At 35.0% G+C, this 15092-nt stretch overlaps 1 protein-coding gene across 1 annotated transcript in view; it reads right to left on the reverse strand.

Annotated features, from left to right (window-relative positions):
• Positions 1-1692: 1692 nt before the first annotated feature.
• The window catches only part of LOC104529890 (ryanodine receptor 2-like), a gene marked incomplete at its 3' end in the record, with an annotated part of 61057 nt that continues 47657 nt past the window's right edge, over positions 1693-15092 (reverse strand). The window contains exons 17-20 of the mRNA XM_029086575.1: positions 12771-12854; positions 10242-10401; positions 6028-6123; positions 1693-1840 (exon numbers count right to left, since the gene is read on the reverse strand). Of these exons, the coding sequence (XP_028942408.1) occupies positions 1693-1840; positions 6028-6123; positions 10242-10401; positions 12771-12854 (488 nt within the window). The remainder of the gene's footprint in view (positions 1841-6027; positions 6124-10241; positions 10402-12770; positions 12855-15092) is intronic.

Below are 15092 nucleotides of genomic sequence, written 5' to 3' on the forward strand. Positions count from 1 at the left end.
TTGCCACCAACACAATTTGTTCCACCAGGAAACTGTTTTGCCCATTCAGCAATCCATCCTTGTTACACACTCATGTTATCAGTGATGCCTCGTATTTAGAAGTGTAATTTAATAGCAGCCTCTCATAAAAGCTGAGGATCACAGCATTTATGTGCTTTGGAAAATAAATTGAAATGGAAAGTTCCCTGTGTACAGTTTGCGTACAAGTTAGATCTTCTGCAGAAAAACTTTACTGAAGGTCTATGGCCCAAACAGATTCAAATTTAACAATGCTATCACTACATAAAGCCAGAAAAATAATCATTTATTAGTCAATATATTGATAGGATAAGGTTTTAGAGGGCTCTTAAATTTGCCACACTCTGCTGACATTACAAGGATGTAAGTTTCAATTTTGATTTGATTATTCCGTATTTCCATATCTCCAAATGAACTTCTAAGATATAGTTGCTGAGGGTTTATAGTTATTAAGTTATAATTTCCTTTCTATATGTGCAGTTAGGTGTTCCAGAATGACTGTACAGTGCCAAAAATGTCCCTCTCATGTTCCATCTTACAGTTTGATCTTAGCATAACAGAAAACTGTTGTTTTAAAACTCAAAATCTATAAAAGAATTTATGTTATTTGTCTATTATGTCTCCTGCTTTCATTTACTTTCTTAACATTTTATATTCTGTAGTTGCTGAGGAAAATGTCAAGTACCATTTCTTTGAAACTTCTTTTAGTAAAGTTTATATAGTTTTCCATTTTTTTCTGTTTAGGATGTCTCAGACTACATATGCTGAAAATACTGCTCATAGTATCAATAAAATATTCAATTTGGCAACAATGCAAATTCGAAAACATTTGTAAGAAGTAAGTTAAAATTTACCTATAGTCTACTCAACTTCAAAGACCTGAGAAAGTCCAGGAAGCTTGTCTAATTCTAGACTTGCAGTTTGACATTTACAGAAATTTGGTTTGTAGGCATTTGTCTTTGAAAATTTAATCTTTTATCTCTAATTGTTTGAATACATGATCGTACATGAACTGTAGAATTCTTTATTATTTAGAGTTAAAATTGTAGGAATATAAAACTCATATCATCTGCATTTACATATGATCATCTTCTTATCAATTTTGCTATTCTGTCTTGAAATAACAAATATAGGAGTAATTAAGTTTTTAATTAAGAACTTAATTTTAGATTGGGGAACTTCAGGTATTTATTCACATATTTAAAATGTAACTATACATTTTATTCTCTGGCATAAGATCATATATTGAGCAAGATGATAAACTTATTTCCCTGATTTTCCATATTTTAGGTTTGTGCCTTGTAGTATTCACAGTCCTGATTTAGTTTTGATTTATCTGAGCTATCAAATCTACAAAATGAATAGTGAAAAGAAGTGTATGAAATACAGATAAATTGTATTACTGATTTAAAATGTAAAATGTTTCATTTTGTAATTCTTCATTTGAGGCCACAGGACAAGAACAGGAAATAATAAGGAAAGTAAGATCAAAGGGAAATATAAACAATAGGAGATGGAGAAAAGCACCTATGAGCTTTGGAGACATCACACCTGTTCAGATTGTTTTCTTGGACCCATAAATTCAACAGTGGAGTGGAATATTTTCTTTTCTTTTTTTTTTTTTTTTTTTTTTTTTTTTGAGAGAGAGAAGAACAAAACAACAAAATTAATTACCATGATCTTGATCAGGAGCTTCCAGATTGTAACCATAGCCTAGAAGGGTACGGACTGCTTCCCGAAGGCTGTCTTTGTTTGACTTCTTCGTCCGATCATCCAAAAGAGCATAAGGTACAAGACGAGGATTTCGTCGATTTTTCACATCCTGCATAAGTATGAAAAATCAATTCAATTTCAGAAACTGTCCTTTGTCTTAAAGACAGAAGTGTCCCATAGCAGCACTATAAAAATTACTGTCTATACCAACTGAAATAAAGGAATTGCAAATACAGCAAGGATTCAAAGAAGTTGCAATAGTCTAGAAACTAGTAACAACACTGAATTTACTAAAAAAGGCAATAAAACACAAATAAACGAAACTGTGTGGCTTATACCTGCTTTCATTTTCCATCAAATTTACTTAATAGGATAACAATACAAACAACAAGAACAGCGATAAATGCAGTCTGGCTGATAAGTCAAAGGGATTATATTTTGCACCCTGTTTATGAAGCAGTTACCATAACAAGAAGCTAGTACATACCTAAAGCTCAGAGACATTACTGTTCCACAAACATATAGGGGTTTTTTTAATTATAGCACTAAACATGATATATAAAAACCTCAAAGAACAAGCAATATATAAACTAAAGATAAAAACACTACTAATTAAGAATATCAATAAATATGTGCAATACTAATTAATAAATTATAAAATGAGGCTTTTTACAAGGGCAGCTAGTGATAGAACAAGGGGTAATGGCTCTAAACTGAAAGAGGGTAGGTTTAAATTAGATATTAGGAAGAAATTCTTTACTGTGAGGGTGGTCAGACACTGGAACAGGCTGCCCAGAGAAGCTGAGGAAGCCCCCTCCCTGGATGGGTTCAAGGCCAGGGTGGATGAGGCTTTGAGCAACCTGATCTAGTGGAAGGTGTCCCTGCTCATGGCAGGGGGGTTTGAACTAGATGATCTTTAAGGTCCCTTCCAACCCAGACCATTCTGATTCTATGAAAAGAAATCTCCTCCATAAGACCAAACTTAAGCTTCTTGATAAGGTTCTGTTTCAAATGGTTTGAGCTGGGTAGTACACATGAAGTTTATACAAATATTTGATTTTGAATTCAGAATCTATCATATCACAGAAAATAAATGTTTAAAAAGCACCTATATATCTTATTACACAACTTTGTCTTCATTTAATGTAACACAAACATTGCATTAGTAATTTAGAATTTAATTTGGAGTTACTTAAGTAAAAGAAAGCATTGTAACCATGAAAAGTTGGAATGCCTGGCAGAATACACCCTGACTATAAATGGAGGGAACTAATAATAAATAATGTTAAACTTGAGTTATGTAACACTGACAATGAAAAGTCAGTATTACTTTATAGAATATACGCTACAGATTTTGCTATATACAGCATAGATAGAGAAAGAATTATTTGAATCAGTAAACATATACTTATTTGTAAGGTATAAGTGAAACTGAAATATGCGACAACTGGTCAACAGTGGCACTAACTGAATATAGCTCTTAAAAGTAAGAGATAAGAAACACAGAAAAAAATATCTAAACACACCTTTTATCAATAAGTCTTTTAAAACTTCCATTACAGGTAATGAATACTGCTGCAAATTAATTCACAGAGGAAACACATTGTGACCTGAGAGGTGCAGAACTACACTAATTTGTACAGGGAGTATGTGACATGTAGATACTTGATCTAGCGTACTCAATCTAGCAACTGGTCTTGCAACTTGCAAAGACAGATGTCATGGCAGAGTAAGAATAAAACAAGAGGAGTGTCCATACTGTCTACAGCACCATAGAAAATCATAATCAAATTCCATAAGCAGCTCTAAATGAAGAACCTATTACAGTTTGTGTAGTAAAGTTGTACTCTTCAGAAGTAACTCAGTAACAAAAAACAAAACCTCATATAAACCTCTAAAAGATATCTGAAATGATAAAGAATAATATAGTTTTCAGAGCTATAAATGTGATACTGCAAACATATGCACTCCTGGGACTTCCCAAAGTTTCGAGAAGTTGAGGAACAGCACAGATCTGTGGACTAAAAGGAACAAAAAGACACTAGAAATATACATAAATAAGTGTCTATCAAAATGAAAGATAGGAAAAAACTGAAAAAATGAAAACACAGACTAGGAAGAGTGCAGGAAAAACATGACAATAATTTAATGAGATTATAAATTCTGTGATTTAAAGAGTTGTACAGATACATATTCTGTGTGGCACTGAAATGATTTTGTTTTAATAACCCAGGCTGTTAAACGACAAGCACAAAGCAAATGTATTACAGTATATATTGAGTGAGAGAGAGGTGCTGTTGTTTTTCTAGCTTCATTTGCACCATTAGAAAACACTCATTCCACAACTGTGAATTGATTCTGCTTGCTGCCATGTCTGTGGATCTTGCACTTCCACAGAGATTTCTGAGGAACTGTCACAACAAAGGCATTTGTGAGCTTGTCAGCAATGCTGTCAGAAACCCAGCTCAGTGAGCCAACGTGTAAGTGTGCAGCATATACACTGTGAACAGGATCATTTCACCAGACATTTACATATCTTGTTATCCAGAGGTCTGGCTTTTCTGTATTTACTATGGGAGCTCATGTTTAACCATAAATTGTTACAATTAAAGTTATTTTATAAAGGGGGGAAAGGAAAAATAGAATTCTAAATTGGTATTTACTAAGTCACTTCAAAATTCCAGAGTCATTAGAACTGGAAAGCACAATAAAGTCCTCACTAAGCCATATTCTTGTCAATGCTAACAAATATCCTAAACGTATCCACCCGAAGCAAAAGTTGTGTTCCTAACTTAGCATACTAGCAGCTGAGTTCTGTCCTTAGAAGTATGTGTATCCTTTGAAATATGTGCACAGCTTCTACCATCTTCACCAAGGATTATTCCCTTATGGAGTGTTTCGCAGAATGTGCCCTGACTATAAATGGAAGGAACTAACATATCATTAATAAATAAGGTAAAATGTGAAAGTGAGGTAACATAAGTAATTTTCACAAGGACAAGATTCTTTTTAATGTATATTTAATGGCAAAAGAAGTGACAAGCTTTCAACTTATTATTTTTCTCATACATCCATATTTCCTTCTCTGAATTTCCAGAACAGTGTTTCTCTTGCATTGCAGCACGAGGCAGTCTAAGACCAGCTCCTGATCAAATAGCGATTTCATATGCTTTCTACAAAAATCTAAAAAAAGTAAGATTCTGACTTAAAAAGACCAATCAGATTTGAGAATTGATTCACAGTCCTGGCTAATTATCCTAAGACGGGAAGTGCAGAGCATCTTTTTTAAGATGCTCTTCACATAGTGGGATGAACTTTTTACGTTGCTGATTTTTCTAATCAATTGTTAAAGCTGTGGGGGTTTTCTAATATTTTTTTCCTCAATATAAATGACAGGGTTTGATTGTTAGGTTATTAAGCTACAAGACACAATATAACATAAAGAAAAAGACAGTCACACTTTGACTAACCTATCTGCATATGTGACAATGCATATAAGCAAAATTTGAAAGTCAGAATCTTTGGTTGTGACCCCCACAACCAGTGGGGAGACCTAAAAGCCATGTATTCAGGAAGGGGAAGGAGGTGGCTAATATACTTGAAATTATTTTCATTTGCTTTTTGATCTCCTAGCTCGACTCTTTTTCTCTCCCTTTCTATCTTTTCCTTACTTATATAGAAGTTGGGATTCTTCAGTACACACGACATCACAGTTTTATGAACGTAAACCAATAGTTCAAGTTCATGGATAAATTATGTGAGGTCTGAATAGTTTCCATTTGATGGTGAAGATTTAGTCACAAATACATCCTTTTATACTTCAGTGCTATTTTTCAATCAGCTTGTTATGACAAACTCATTTAAAATGCCCACACAAAAAACTCAGGTAATTATGATAGGACATAATATCAAAATCCGTACATGTTAAAAAAAAGAAAAAAACAAGAAAAAAATGGGAAAAAAAAGCCCTCTCTCTCATAGCACAAATGTTATTAATTTAATTTACTTACACCAAGGCTATATTTGTCTGGATCTTTCATTGCCATTATCTGTCTTTGATAATTTACCATTTTCCCAGTTACGAGAAGAACAACCCGCTGGCAACCACATTTTCCCTTAAAGGGACACTGTCAAGTATTTTCATACAGATTTTGTGCTTGGTTTTCCACTTACCGCTGTTAATTATTACATTCTTTTAAGCAGAAATATGTATTTTTCCTACCTTTTTTGTTCCTTCTTGCTCCTTTCATGGAGCAATAAGCTACTGAAAGTCTGTTCTACTAAAAAAATACTTACTTGTTTATGATCAGTGTCATCATAGCTGTCAGCACTGTTCTGGGAACAGGATTTATTAGTTAACTCGTGCTCCCTCTGCTGGCTGGCTGGTTGGCTCTGCAGCAGCAGAACAAAAATACTGTGTGTAGTCATGCACATATCTTCATGCTAAGAAAAAATCCTGACAAGCAATGGTGGATTTAGAAGAAGAAAAATCTAGAACTTGGAAGGCATTTTCCTCAGCAGATTATAGAAGGAAAGAAATGGTTTATACATGAACTACTTGACAGTATCCCTTTAATTTTTTCATATTATATAATCCCCAAATTATGAAGCATTTATGATAGAACAGACCTACAAAATCATCTAATCCATCCTACAGCCACAGCATGACTGCTGTTTATAACATATTTCCCAGTGATTAATTCATCTACTTTCAAACCGCCGTAAGCTTCCTTCCCTTAGGAAACTATTTCATAGCTCTGCAAGATCTGTTTATAGTACTATACAGCATAACATCATGTCACTTTATTAAAGTACTGTAACATGTCACAGTAATATGATGGGATGACAAAATATAGCCCATGAAACGAATCCATTTTTGGAGTCAAGCAGAAGCACATAGCAGTGTGGACAACAGCTAGCAGATTGCCATGTGATATGTATGTCAGCTAAATGAGAAGCATCTTTGCACTTCACTCAGAAAGGAGCACCTTGTTCTTCTGCTCTCTTCTTTTGACTTTTAATGACTTGTAAGCACTATTGGAACTCAGCTGGAGAAAATATACTTAATTATTTGAGAAAGATAACTGAATTAAGAGGAAATAAACTTCAACACTCCAAGCATGAAGCTTCTACAGGACATGCTATTGGTGAGAAATCGTACTTGAGACTACTGTAATTTGTCTCCCAAGAATAAGAGAGTACAGTATATCGATAATCTTGTTGATCTGTGTCCTGAAGGTCATGAATATTCCTGAGCTCTTGATGATCTTTAACAATCACTCCTGTTGAAAGCATAACTGTGACACTATTCACTGCACCATTGTGTTATATTCTCAACAACAGTTCTTCACTCAACACACAAAAGTCTTCAATTGGTTTGAATGAATCAGACCCAATAAAATATGTGAATGTTTAAAGCAGAAGCAGCCAAGACTGCAAAACTCTGATTAAGTGTCTTTCCAACCCTGAATGTGATCAGTTTCATAGGCACTTAAGCTTTTTACTTTTAAATTCTCCAGGTTCTTTGCATACCCATAACTGTCTTTGTCTTGGTAAAGAACAGTTCAATGCTGATCATACACCTAAGCTCAGTCAAGATTTAGAGTAGAAGCATTTCTCTAAGTCTCTTTCAGAGAGTCTGGTAGTCAAAATCAGATCATGATTCACACTGACTTCTTAAAACATCTCTGAAAACCTAACAAGGGGCTATCATTTTATTTTAAAACTTAGCAGGTCTAAGTAATAGGGATAACCTCTTTAAATAACAACTTGTCCTTGGCCATCAAAATGAATCTAGATACCTAATTCCTCTTTGTCCTATTAGATATCTTTGAGGATACAGGTGTCAATTTTTAAAACATTCGTTTAAATGGGTAATGCACAGTTCAGTAATTACAAGACTAAGGGGTTTAAAACTATATCTCTACCTTCCACAAGTTTTCTCATACGAGATTATAGATTTTAATAAGTGAGTGCAGATTTAACTTGTATGTTGAGCTTTTTCATCCATTGAGCAGAGCATTTATTAGGAAGGGAGTCTAGGGGAAGCCTGAGTTCCAAGGCTGGCCCTCAGGACAGAATTTTAAGAGTCAGGAAATAAAATACAGAGAGCTGTTCCGTGAGTAGATCACACAGTCCTTCCTCTTCTTTCCCTCTCTTCACAGGGCCACAGTGTTTTAGACTCAACAGTAAGGTCAGTCTCTTTCCCCAAGCACAGTGCTGAGAACCTAAGACAGGCTTCACGATGTTTCTGACACTAAGCTGAAGTGTTTTATTCTGGGTTACATCCCATACTAGATTTGTCTACTCAATGTTTTTATTTCATATTTTTAAACCAAAGTTGTAGCCTGGGGCAAGTCCACTGTCTTTTGGTAACCACAATAAAACTAATGATTGGTTACTATCACATCAACACCTCTTCAAAAGCAGAACTTTCTATATCAACAGGCACATCAAAACACACATAAAAACAGTATATAAACACATTGCATAGCTGTAAAGGATAAACATTTTTCTTATTGCCCCTCACTGCCACTATTATCATTCCAAACCCAGTAACACCGATAAAGTCTTTGACAGCATCATTTAACTGCCTTTCTTAATACCTCACTAATTCAGAAAATATATAGTTTAACTGCAAATTCAGCCCAATAAATATGGCAAAATTATTTGCGTTTTTTTCCAAAGATATACAGATACACAAAGTAGGTTAAATTGTCTTCAAGATCTAGGAAACTTTATTTACCGCATATAAGTTGTGGGTTTAAATTTTCCCAATGCTAGTTAGACACATAGTTAGCTAAGAGATGCATTGCATTACAGAAGCTTCTTAACTTCATCTTAACCAATAAATTCTGTTGCAAAACTAAATTTAATTTGGGGATATGTCAGGGTTCTGTCAAAGCTGTAACTATTTCTCAACTTTCATTCATTTAAAAACTCCTGATTGGCAAGGCCCTGTGTTGAAAATGCTTGGTTTTTGGGAGAACAAAAAATATGGAAAGCATGGTGTAAATTCTTGAGTGCATTCTTTAATACATCAGAAATATTTATTTTGAGCATTTAGAGGCATATATACTCTCATTCTAGAAACGAATTGTGCATTGCCTTCATGAACATAGGATTGAATTATTGAGGTCAATATGAGCTAATCTGCTTCACTACCTAACAGAGGATCATCACTTCCAACACTTTTCATGATTAATATTCTATCAGAAATGTTAACAGCACTTCAAAGGGCCACCTTCAAAGATGCAGTATTAGGGGAAAATTTAATCCTGTTGTAAGCAGGGAAGTTGCACCAACACTGAATTATCTTCAGTGTCCATCTAGTAGCGGATATTATATACACTGCAGTCTGCAAACACAAGAATTGGCTCTTTTGGTCTGCCTAGACCCAAATACAGAATGTAGATCTCCTAAATAGTTTACAAAATACCAAAATGGGAGCTTTATAGTAAGATACTATAATGGACAATGCTGAAATGCTATGTAGCATATATTTTGTCACATAAATGCACTTTGTCAGTGTGTGATGAGGTGAATTTAAGTTTGAAATGTGCAGAACTGAAATGTATAACTTGATTTTTTTGTCAAAAACAAAAACACCGTTTGTAGGCAGGAAAGAGCATATACCTACAAAACAGCTGTTTCTCATTTTTGCAAAAATAATGATCTTTTATGCTCAGCAGAAAAGCATGAAAACTCATCTTTTTTCCCAAGGGGTGAATTTTCCTAAAATTTCACTGTGATATGCTACCACACATTTAATAACAGAAGTAAAGACATTTCTTTGTATAAAATTCATAAATAATCACAAAAAGAATAGAAAATAAGACTCCTAAGGGAAAATGTATATAGTAGCTGACTTGAAAAATAATAAATTAGGCTCAGTGTATACCAAATATTTTTTTTTAAAGAAAACAAAGACCCTGACTCTTGCTGTTAACAATCCACCGTGCATAAGTTTTGCTCCCCTCCCTTACAACACGTTGTGATACCCACCACATACCATTCCTAGTCACTTCTAAAGCAGGACTGGAACTTGGAGGCTGACTTAACTATTCTCAGTTAAACATGGCCTCTGCCAAAAATACAACATATTAGCAAAGTGATTACTAGACGTTTATATTCTGATTTTCCTGGATAAATAAAATTAATCAATTCCGGGGACTACAAACATTTAAATTATTCCCCTACTGAAAGTCAATATTTACATTTCCTAAAATACTACAGTGTATTAGCTTCCTGCATGCAATTTTCTCATCCTGAGATCTAGATAGCATACAAGAATATTCCACGATTTTTTTAATACTGTTTGTAAAAGAAGAGTCTCATACTGATAGAAGATTTAGCAGGATTGCTTTAATTATGTATTTTTGCTTTCTTTGACTGACAGACTTGCATTCATTAGCTGCTTCTTCCTGCTTTTGTATCCCCATTATTCTCATTTAACTCTGAAATATCTCAATAGATAAGTGCCTTTCCAAGTGACTGAAGTTAGCACTTACCTGCTGGATACCGTACGTCCAGCCTTGCCTTATACGATCCCTTGCCCACACATTGTGAGCATTCTCTGCTAGTTTATCCACCATGGCTTCTTGAGAGGGGGTCAGTTTGATAAAACTCAGATCCATGGGAGCAGGCTTATATCCACTCAGCAACTGGTAGCTGTCAAACAAAATAGAACTTGCAGTTACTTTTGAGTAAGAAAAAAATAATAGAAACTGCAAAGGGAAGAAGTGACATGTATGCAATATAACTATAAAAATAATGTCTCTGAACCTAAAGAATAACAATGCACTAATATTTGGTTTTATTTCAAGATAATTGCATCTCAATGGGATGAAGTAGTTGGTAATGAAAGGTACCGAAAATGGTCTGAACTAAAATTGTTTTCAAAGTATTTTAGTACTTTAACATATTTAAAGCAGTAGATTAAGATGTTGCTTACCTAAATACTTATATGAACACTATTATTGTTACATCTGAGCACTTCACAATACTTATCTACCACCAACTGAAGCAAGAAAATGCATTCTTCCTATTACATATAAGGATGTGAGATACAGAGCAGGTTACCTGGCTTACTCAATATCACACATGAAGTCCATCTAATAAAAGTTTGTCTTTATAATACTTCTTTCCTTAACTATCCTTCAAATCATAGGAGCAAATGTTTAAAATGTAAGCATGACTTCAGAACAGAGAGGAATCTTCCTCACTATTTTTAGTGCTCCTAAGAATGAAGTGTTGTTTACTTTTATGAAGTTGTTCCCATCAAACTAATTATAGTCATCTCCCACTTTACTTATGACCAAACTTTCTTCAACAAAGGACATCATGTATATGGTGATGGATGCAGCACATCAGAAGTTACTAAATTTATGACAAAAACCTACAACACTATGCAGCATCACCATGGTGGTGGACGTTGCCTCCCTTACCTCAGCTGATGAGGGAACATGGAGGGAAAGGGGAGCAGGAAAAGCAAAGCATAGGGCAGACAAAGGGCTGTACTGGGTGTCCATGCCCAGGTGCTGGCATGGGGGGCTGCAGGGCAGCCTCTGTGAGGAGAGGCCAGGGTTGCCCCATGCTGGGGGAACAGCCGGCTCCAAAAGGGATCCGCTGCTGGCCAAAGATGAGACCCTCAGCCAAGCTACTGGCTCCTCTGGGAAAACATTTTTTAAGAAAGGACAAAATGCTGCACAGGCAGAGATGAGTGAGGAAAAAAGTGTGGAAAACAAGCTTGCAAAAACCAAGGCCAGAGGAGGGGGGGAGAGGGAAGAGGCACTTCAGATGCCAGAACTGGTTCTTCCCTGCAGCCCCAGGAGAGACTAGGCCAGAGCTGCTAGATATGCCCTGAGTATCCTTGGAGTATTTCTCCTCAAGCATACTGACAAAACAAAGTGCTATTTTGGTCATAACAAAAGAAGTCTGTGGAAAATAAACAACTTTCACTGAAATTATGCGCACTGGGGTGTTTAAAGAATGGCTAGTTTAAATAATTGTCTAATTATTTTCTAAACAACTTTGTCATTTTCTTGTATTTTCTTTATTTGGATTGACAGAGAGAAATACAGAAAAAGAAACAGTATTTATCCCCATTTATATTCTAAAATATTCAAATACTTCACAAATCTTAATTAATTCCCTTATGTGATAACTATTCTAAAACCCATTTAAACTAATTATTAGTTGAAAACAATAATTGAAAACAAGCAAGTATTTAAGGAGGATTATCATCTATAAACATGAGGTTGGATCGTCCTTCAAAATTACATTTAAAAAAAAATGCTTAAGTCTGAAAACAACAATTCAAGAACATCAATCCAAAAATCAACCATTCATATAGTTACCAATCAGCAAATTTCTATTACAGAATTAAGCAAGCATTTGGCAGTTGTGCTGCCATCTCCCACACACTAGCTAACTGCCCTCACAGTTACAACTCCTCAGGTAGCTCCTCAGTGAGATGAGTAAAACCAGTCAGTAATGGAAATAGTGAATCATACAGAATTAATACATTTGTCAGGCAGGCAATTACTGTGTTCTTTCCTGTCACACTCCCCTGCACAAGTGTTATGTTGTACATATAAAAGCTTCGATAGCGACAGCTGTTTCAATATAAAAGCAGGAAAAAGTCAGGTGGCTATACCAGTTCCCTCCACTTCAACTCACTAGATGGCCATTCTAGAACTTTCAAAAGAGTTACCTTTAAATATTTGCAACATGGTGAAATATATTGACAAGTTTGCTGTAAAATTTCTTTATCAAGTTTCCGCAGTACTCTGCATACATAAAGAACTATGTAACAATCAGTGTCTGACATTTCAATGAATCATGGAAAACCTAAACTTTGTCTGCACATCAGATGGTAAACAAGAAGTGTGGATGAAGGTGCGTGTCAATTTCTGAAAATTCATATGCATACATACCTAAGTACTCATAAAACTAGCAATATAAATATCAAATTGTTAGAATACAGTGCTCTTAACTCTCCCTGCCTAACAAAGAGATGCATTTGAATTTCAACTTACTTCTTTGGAAGTTTCATTTTTTTCACTTTTTCTTCAGCACGTTCATCAGCAATTCCAACATGGCAGCCTAAGGCCAGCAGGGTTCTATGACACAGAAATCAGAGATAAACTATTACCAATGTTTCCATATTCAGAATTGCTACTATGTAAATAAATAACTCTATACAACAAATGAGACCTATGGGAATGACAACAATATAATATGGAAAGATCAATACCTGCCTTTTTGTATATGTAATAAGCTTTCTGATAGCGTTAAGAAAATGCCACAAGATATTGCTAAAAATTTTAGGAACATATAAGTGGACTACACCAAAATGGAACTATCATATAGTCTATTTCATCTATACGAGACAACAGCTGAAAGATTCCCTGCCCTTGAAATATATATTTCTGCTTTATATACTTATTCATGCTGCTTATATAGTAATTCATACTGCTTTACATCAAAATCTTTTCATGTTATGTCATTTACTTCAAAGGGGATGAAAGGAGAAAAGGCAGGAAATGTCACTTGTTATCCTTAAAAGGTATCTTCCTTACAAAGAGAGGCTGCTGTTTAGAGATTTTAATTGGATCTGGATTTTGTTAGGACATGCTACTGAAGAGAGGACTGACAGCAGAATGCATGATAAGCATTAAGCCAAAACTGCCATCTTAATGCTCCGTATGGATGTTGCACATTAATCCACTTGAGAGAAAAGGATTCAAGCTAGACACGGTGTCTTGTACCACAAGACTTGTATCACAGAGCCACTGACCCAGGCAGCCCATTCTGGCCTAACTCTGCAAGATGCAGCTTATTTCAGAAAACAAACCATCTTTACATAAACTTACAACAGAGTCAACAGTATTAATCAGGTTTCTGATTACTTCAGACCTCTTTCTTTCCTTACAGTCACACTATCCAGTATAAATCTTAAGTAACTCAACAATTATTTATTCTTGCACTTATGTCCAATACTGGGTTATTAAGTCTCAGTTTCTTTAGCCTAGGTGTGTTAGTAAAATACTGACACTGAAATGAAATGAAACCCTGGACAAAAGTCAGAGATTACTTTGGAGTCAGATCAGAATTTTCTCAAAATCTGATGGTGACACCCATACATTTGATCAAAACTGATTACACAGAAGAAATCAAGTGTAAACCTTGGACTCCATTCCCAATTTTCCAAACATGGAAGAAAGCTGGAAATCAGGGGTTTTATTTGTTCTTCATTCTAGTTAAAAAAAAAGTATTTTCTAGTCTTGCTTTAACTATATTTACTGCTCTTGTATTGAGTGGGGGGGGAAGAGCATAAATACTGCTCTAGCAATATTTCTCTTGTCAGATGAATCATATATTTCAAGGAGATTCTTACAGCAAATTTTTAGTGTTAGCTACATGACATAAAGCCTACTGTTACAGCCTGTGAAGCCTAATTTAAAAATTAGACAGTAAAATCAGATATGAGGAAATAAACATGCAGTGGCCACCTCCTGCCAAACACATTATCTGCTAAGAATACTCCATGCACCTAAATTGCAATTGGCATAAGCTGTACCTGATTCCTACGCAGCTATCAACAGCATAAGTAAGAGAACACATCTAACAGTGGAAAGCAGTACAGAGGAGCTAATCCCTGGTAACTTTAATTTTTTTGCAATGTAAGACAGGAATTTGAACCCTGCATTATCTCTACACAGGCACAGAAAATTCAAATCAGAGAGCTAGAGCAGGATAAAAAGGCATACCATACTGGTAGAACCTGAAAGACCCCCAAAGCACTTCAAAGCTAAACAAGAAAGCTAGAAGTGGCTGAATGCAGCCCTTGGCATAATATTGATACATTATCACACACAGCTGAGTACATAGGTAGAAACAGGAATAGTGTAAACATTAAAAAAACCCCACAAGATCAAACTACAAAATATATATACTAAAATGTGCAGAAACAGTATGAGCAAGCATATTTTAATCCCACGACATTTTCAGAGGTAACTCATTCCTGAATCTTGGTATTTCATATAGTATATCAGTTTTATAGTTCATAAAGTATTCAATCATACTGAAAAAAAATATACAAATATCCCAATATACTGAAAAGAAATGTCCTGTCAGATAATATGACTAACTTCCTTCTTTTTCTACCTCTCATCTAGTAGAGCTGGCAGCAAGACTGGCAAAAAAAAAAAAAAAAAAAAAAAAAAGCAATTACAGTTATAGTTATGCTTGATGTCTTGCAACTACTTCAAGTACGCAGTACACAGTTTGATGCAAATTGTAAAGAATATAGCATATAGCTGACTAGAGGAAGTTTCAGAAAACATTTTCTTTCCCTC

This window comes from Antrostomus carolinensis, unplaced genomic scaffold (assembly GCF_000700745.2).
Source record: "Antrostomus carolinensis isolate BGI_N321 unplaced genomic scaffold, ASM70074v2 scaffold4228, whole genome shotgun sequence".
Lineage (NCBI taxonomy): Eukaryota > Metazoa > Chordata > Aves > Caprimulgiformes > Caprimulgidae > Antrostomus > Antrostomus carolinensis.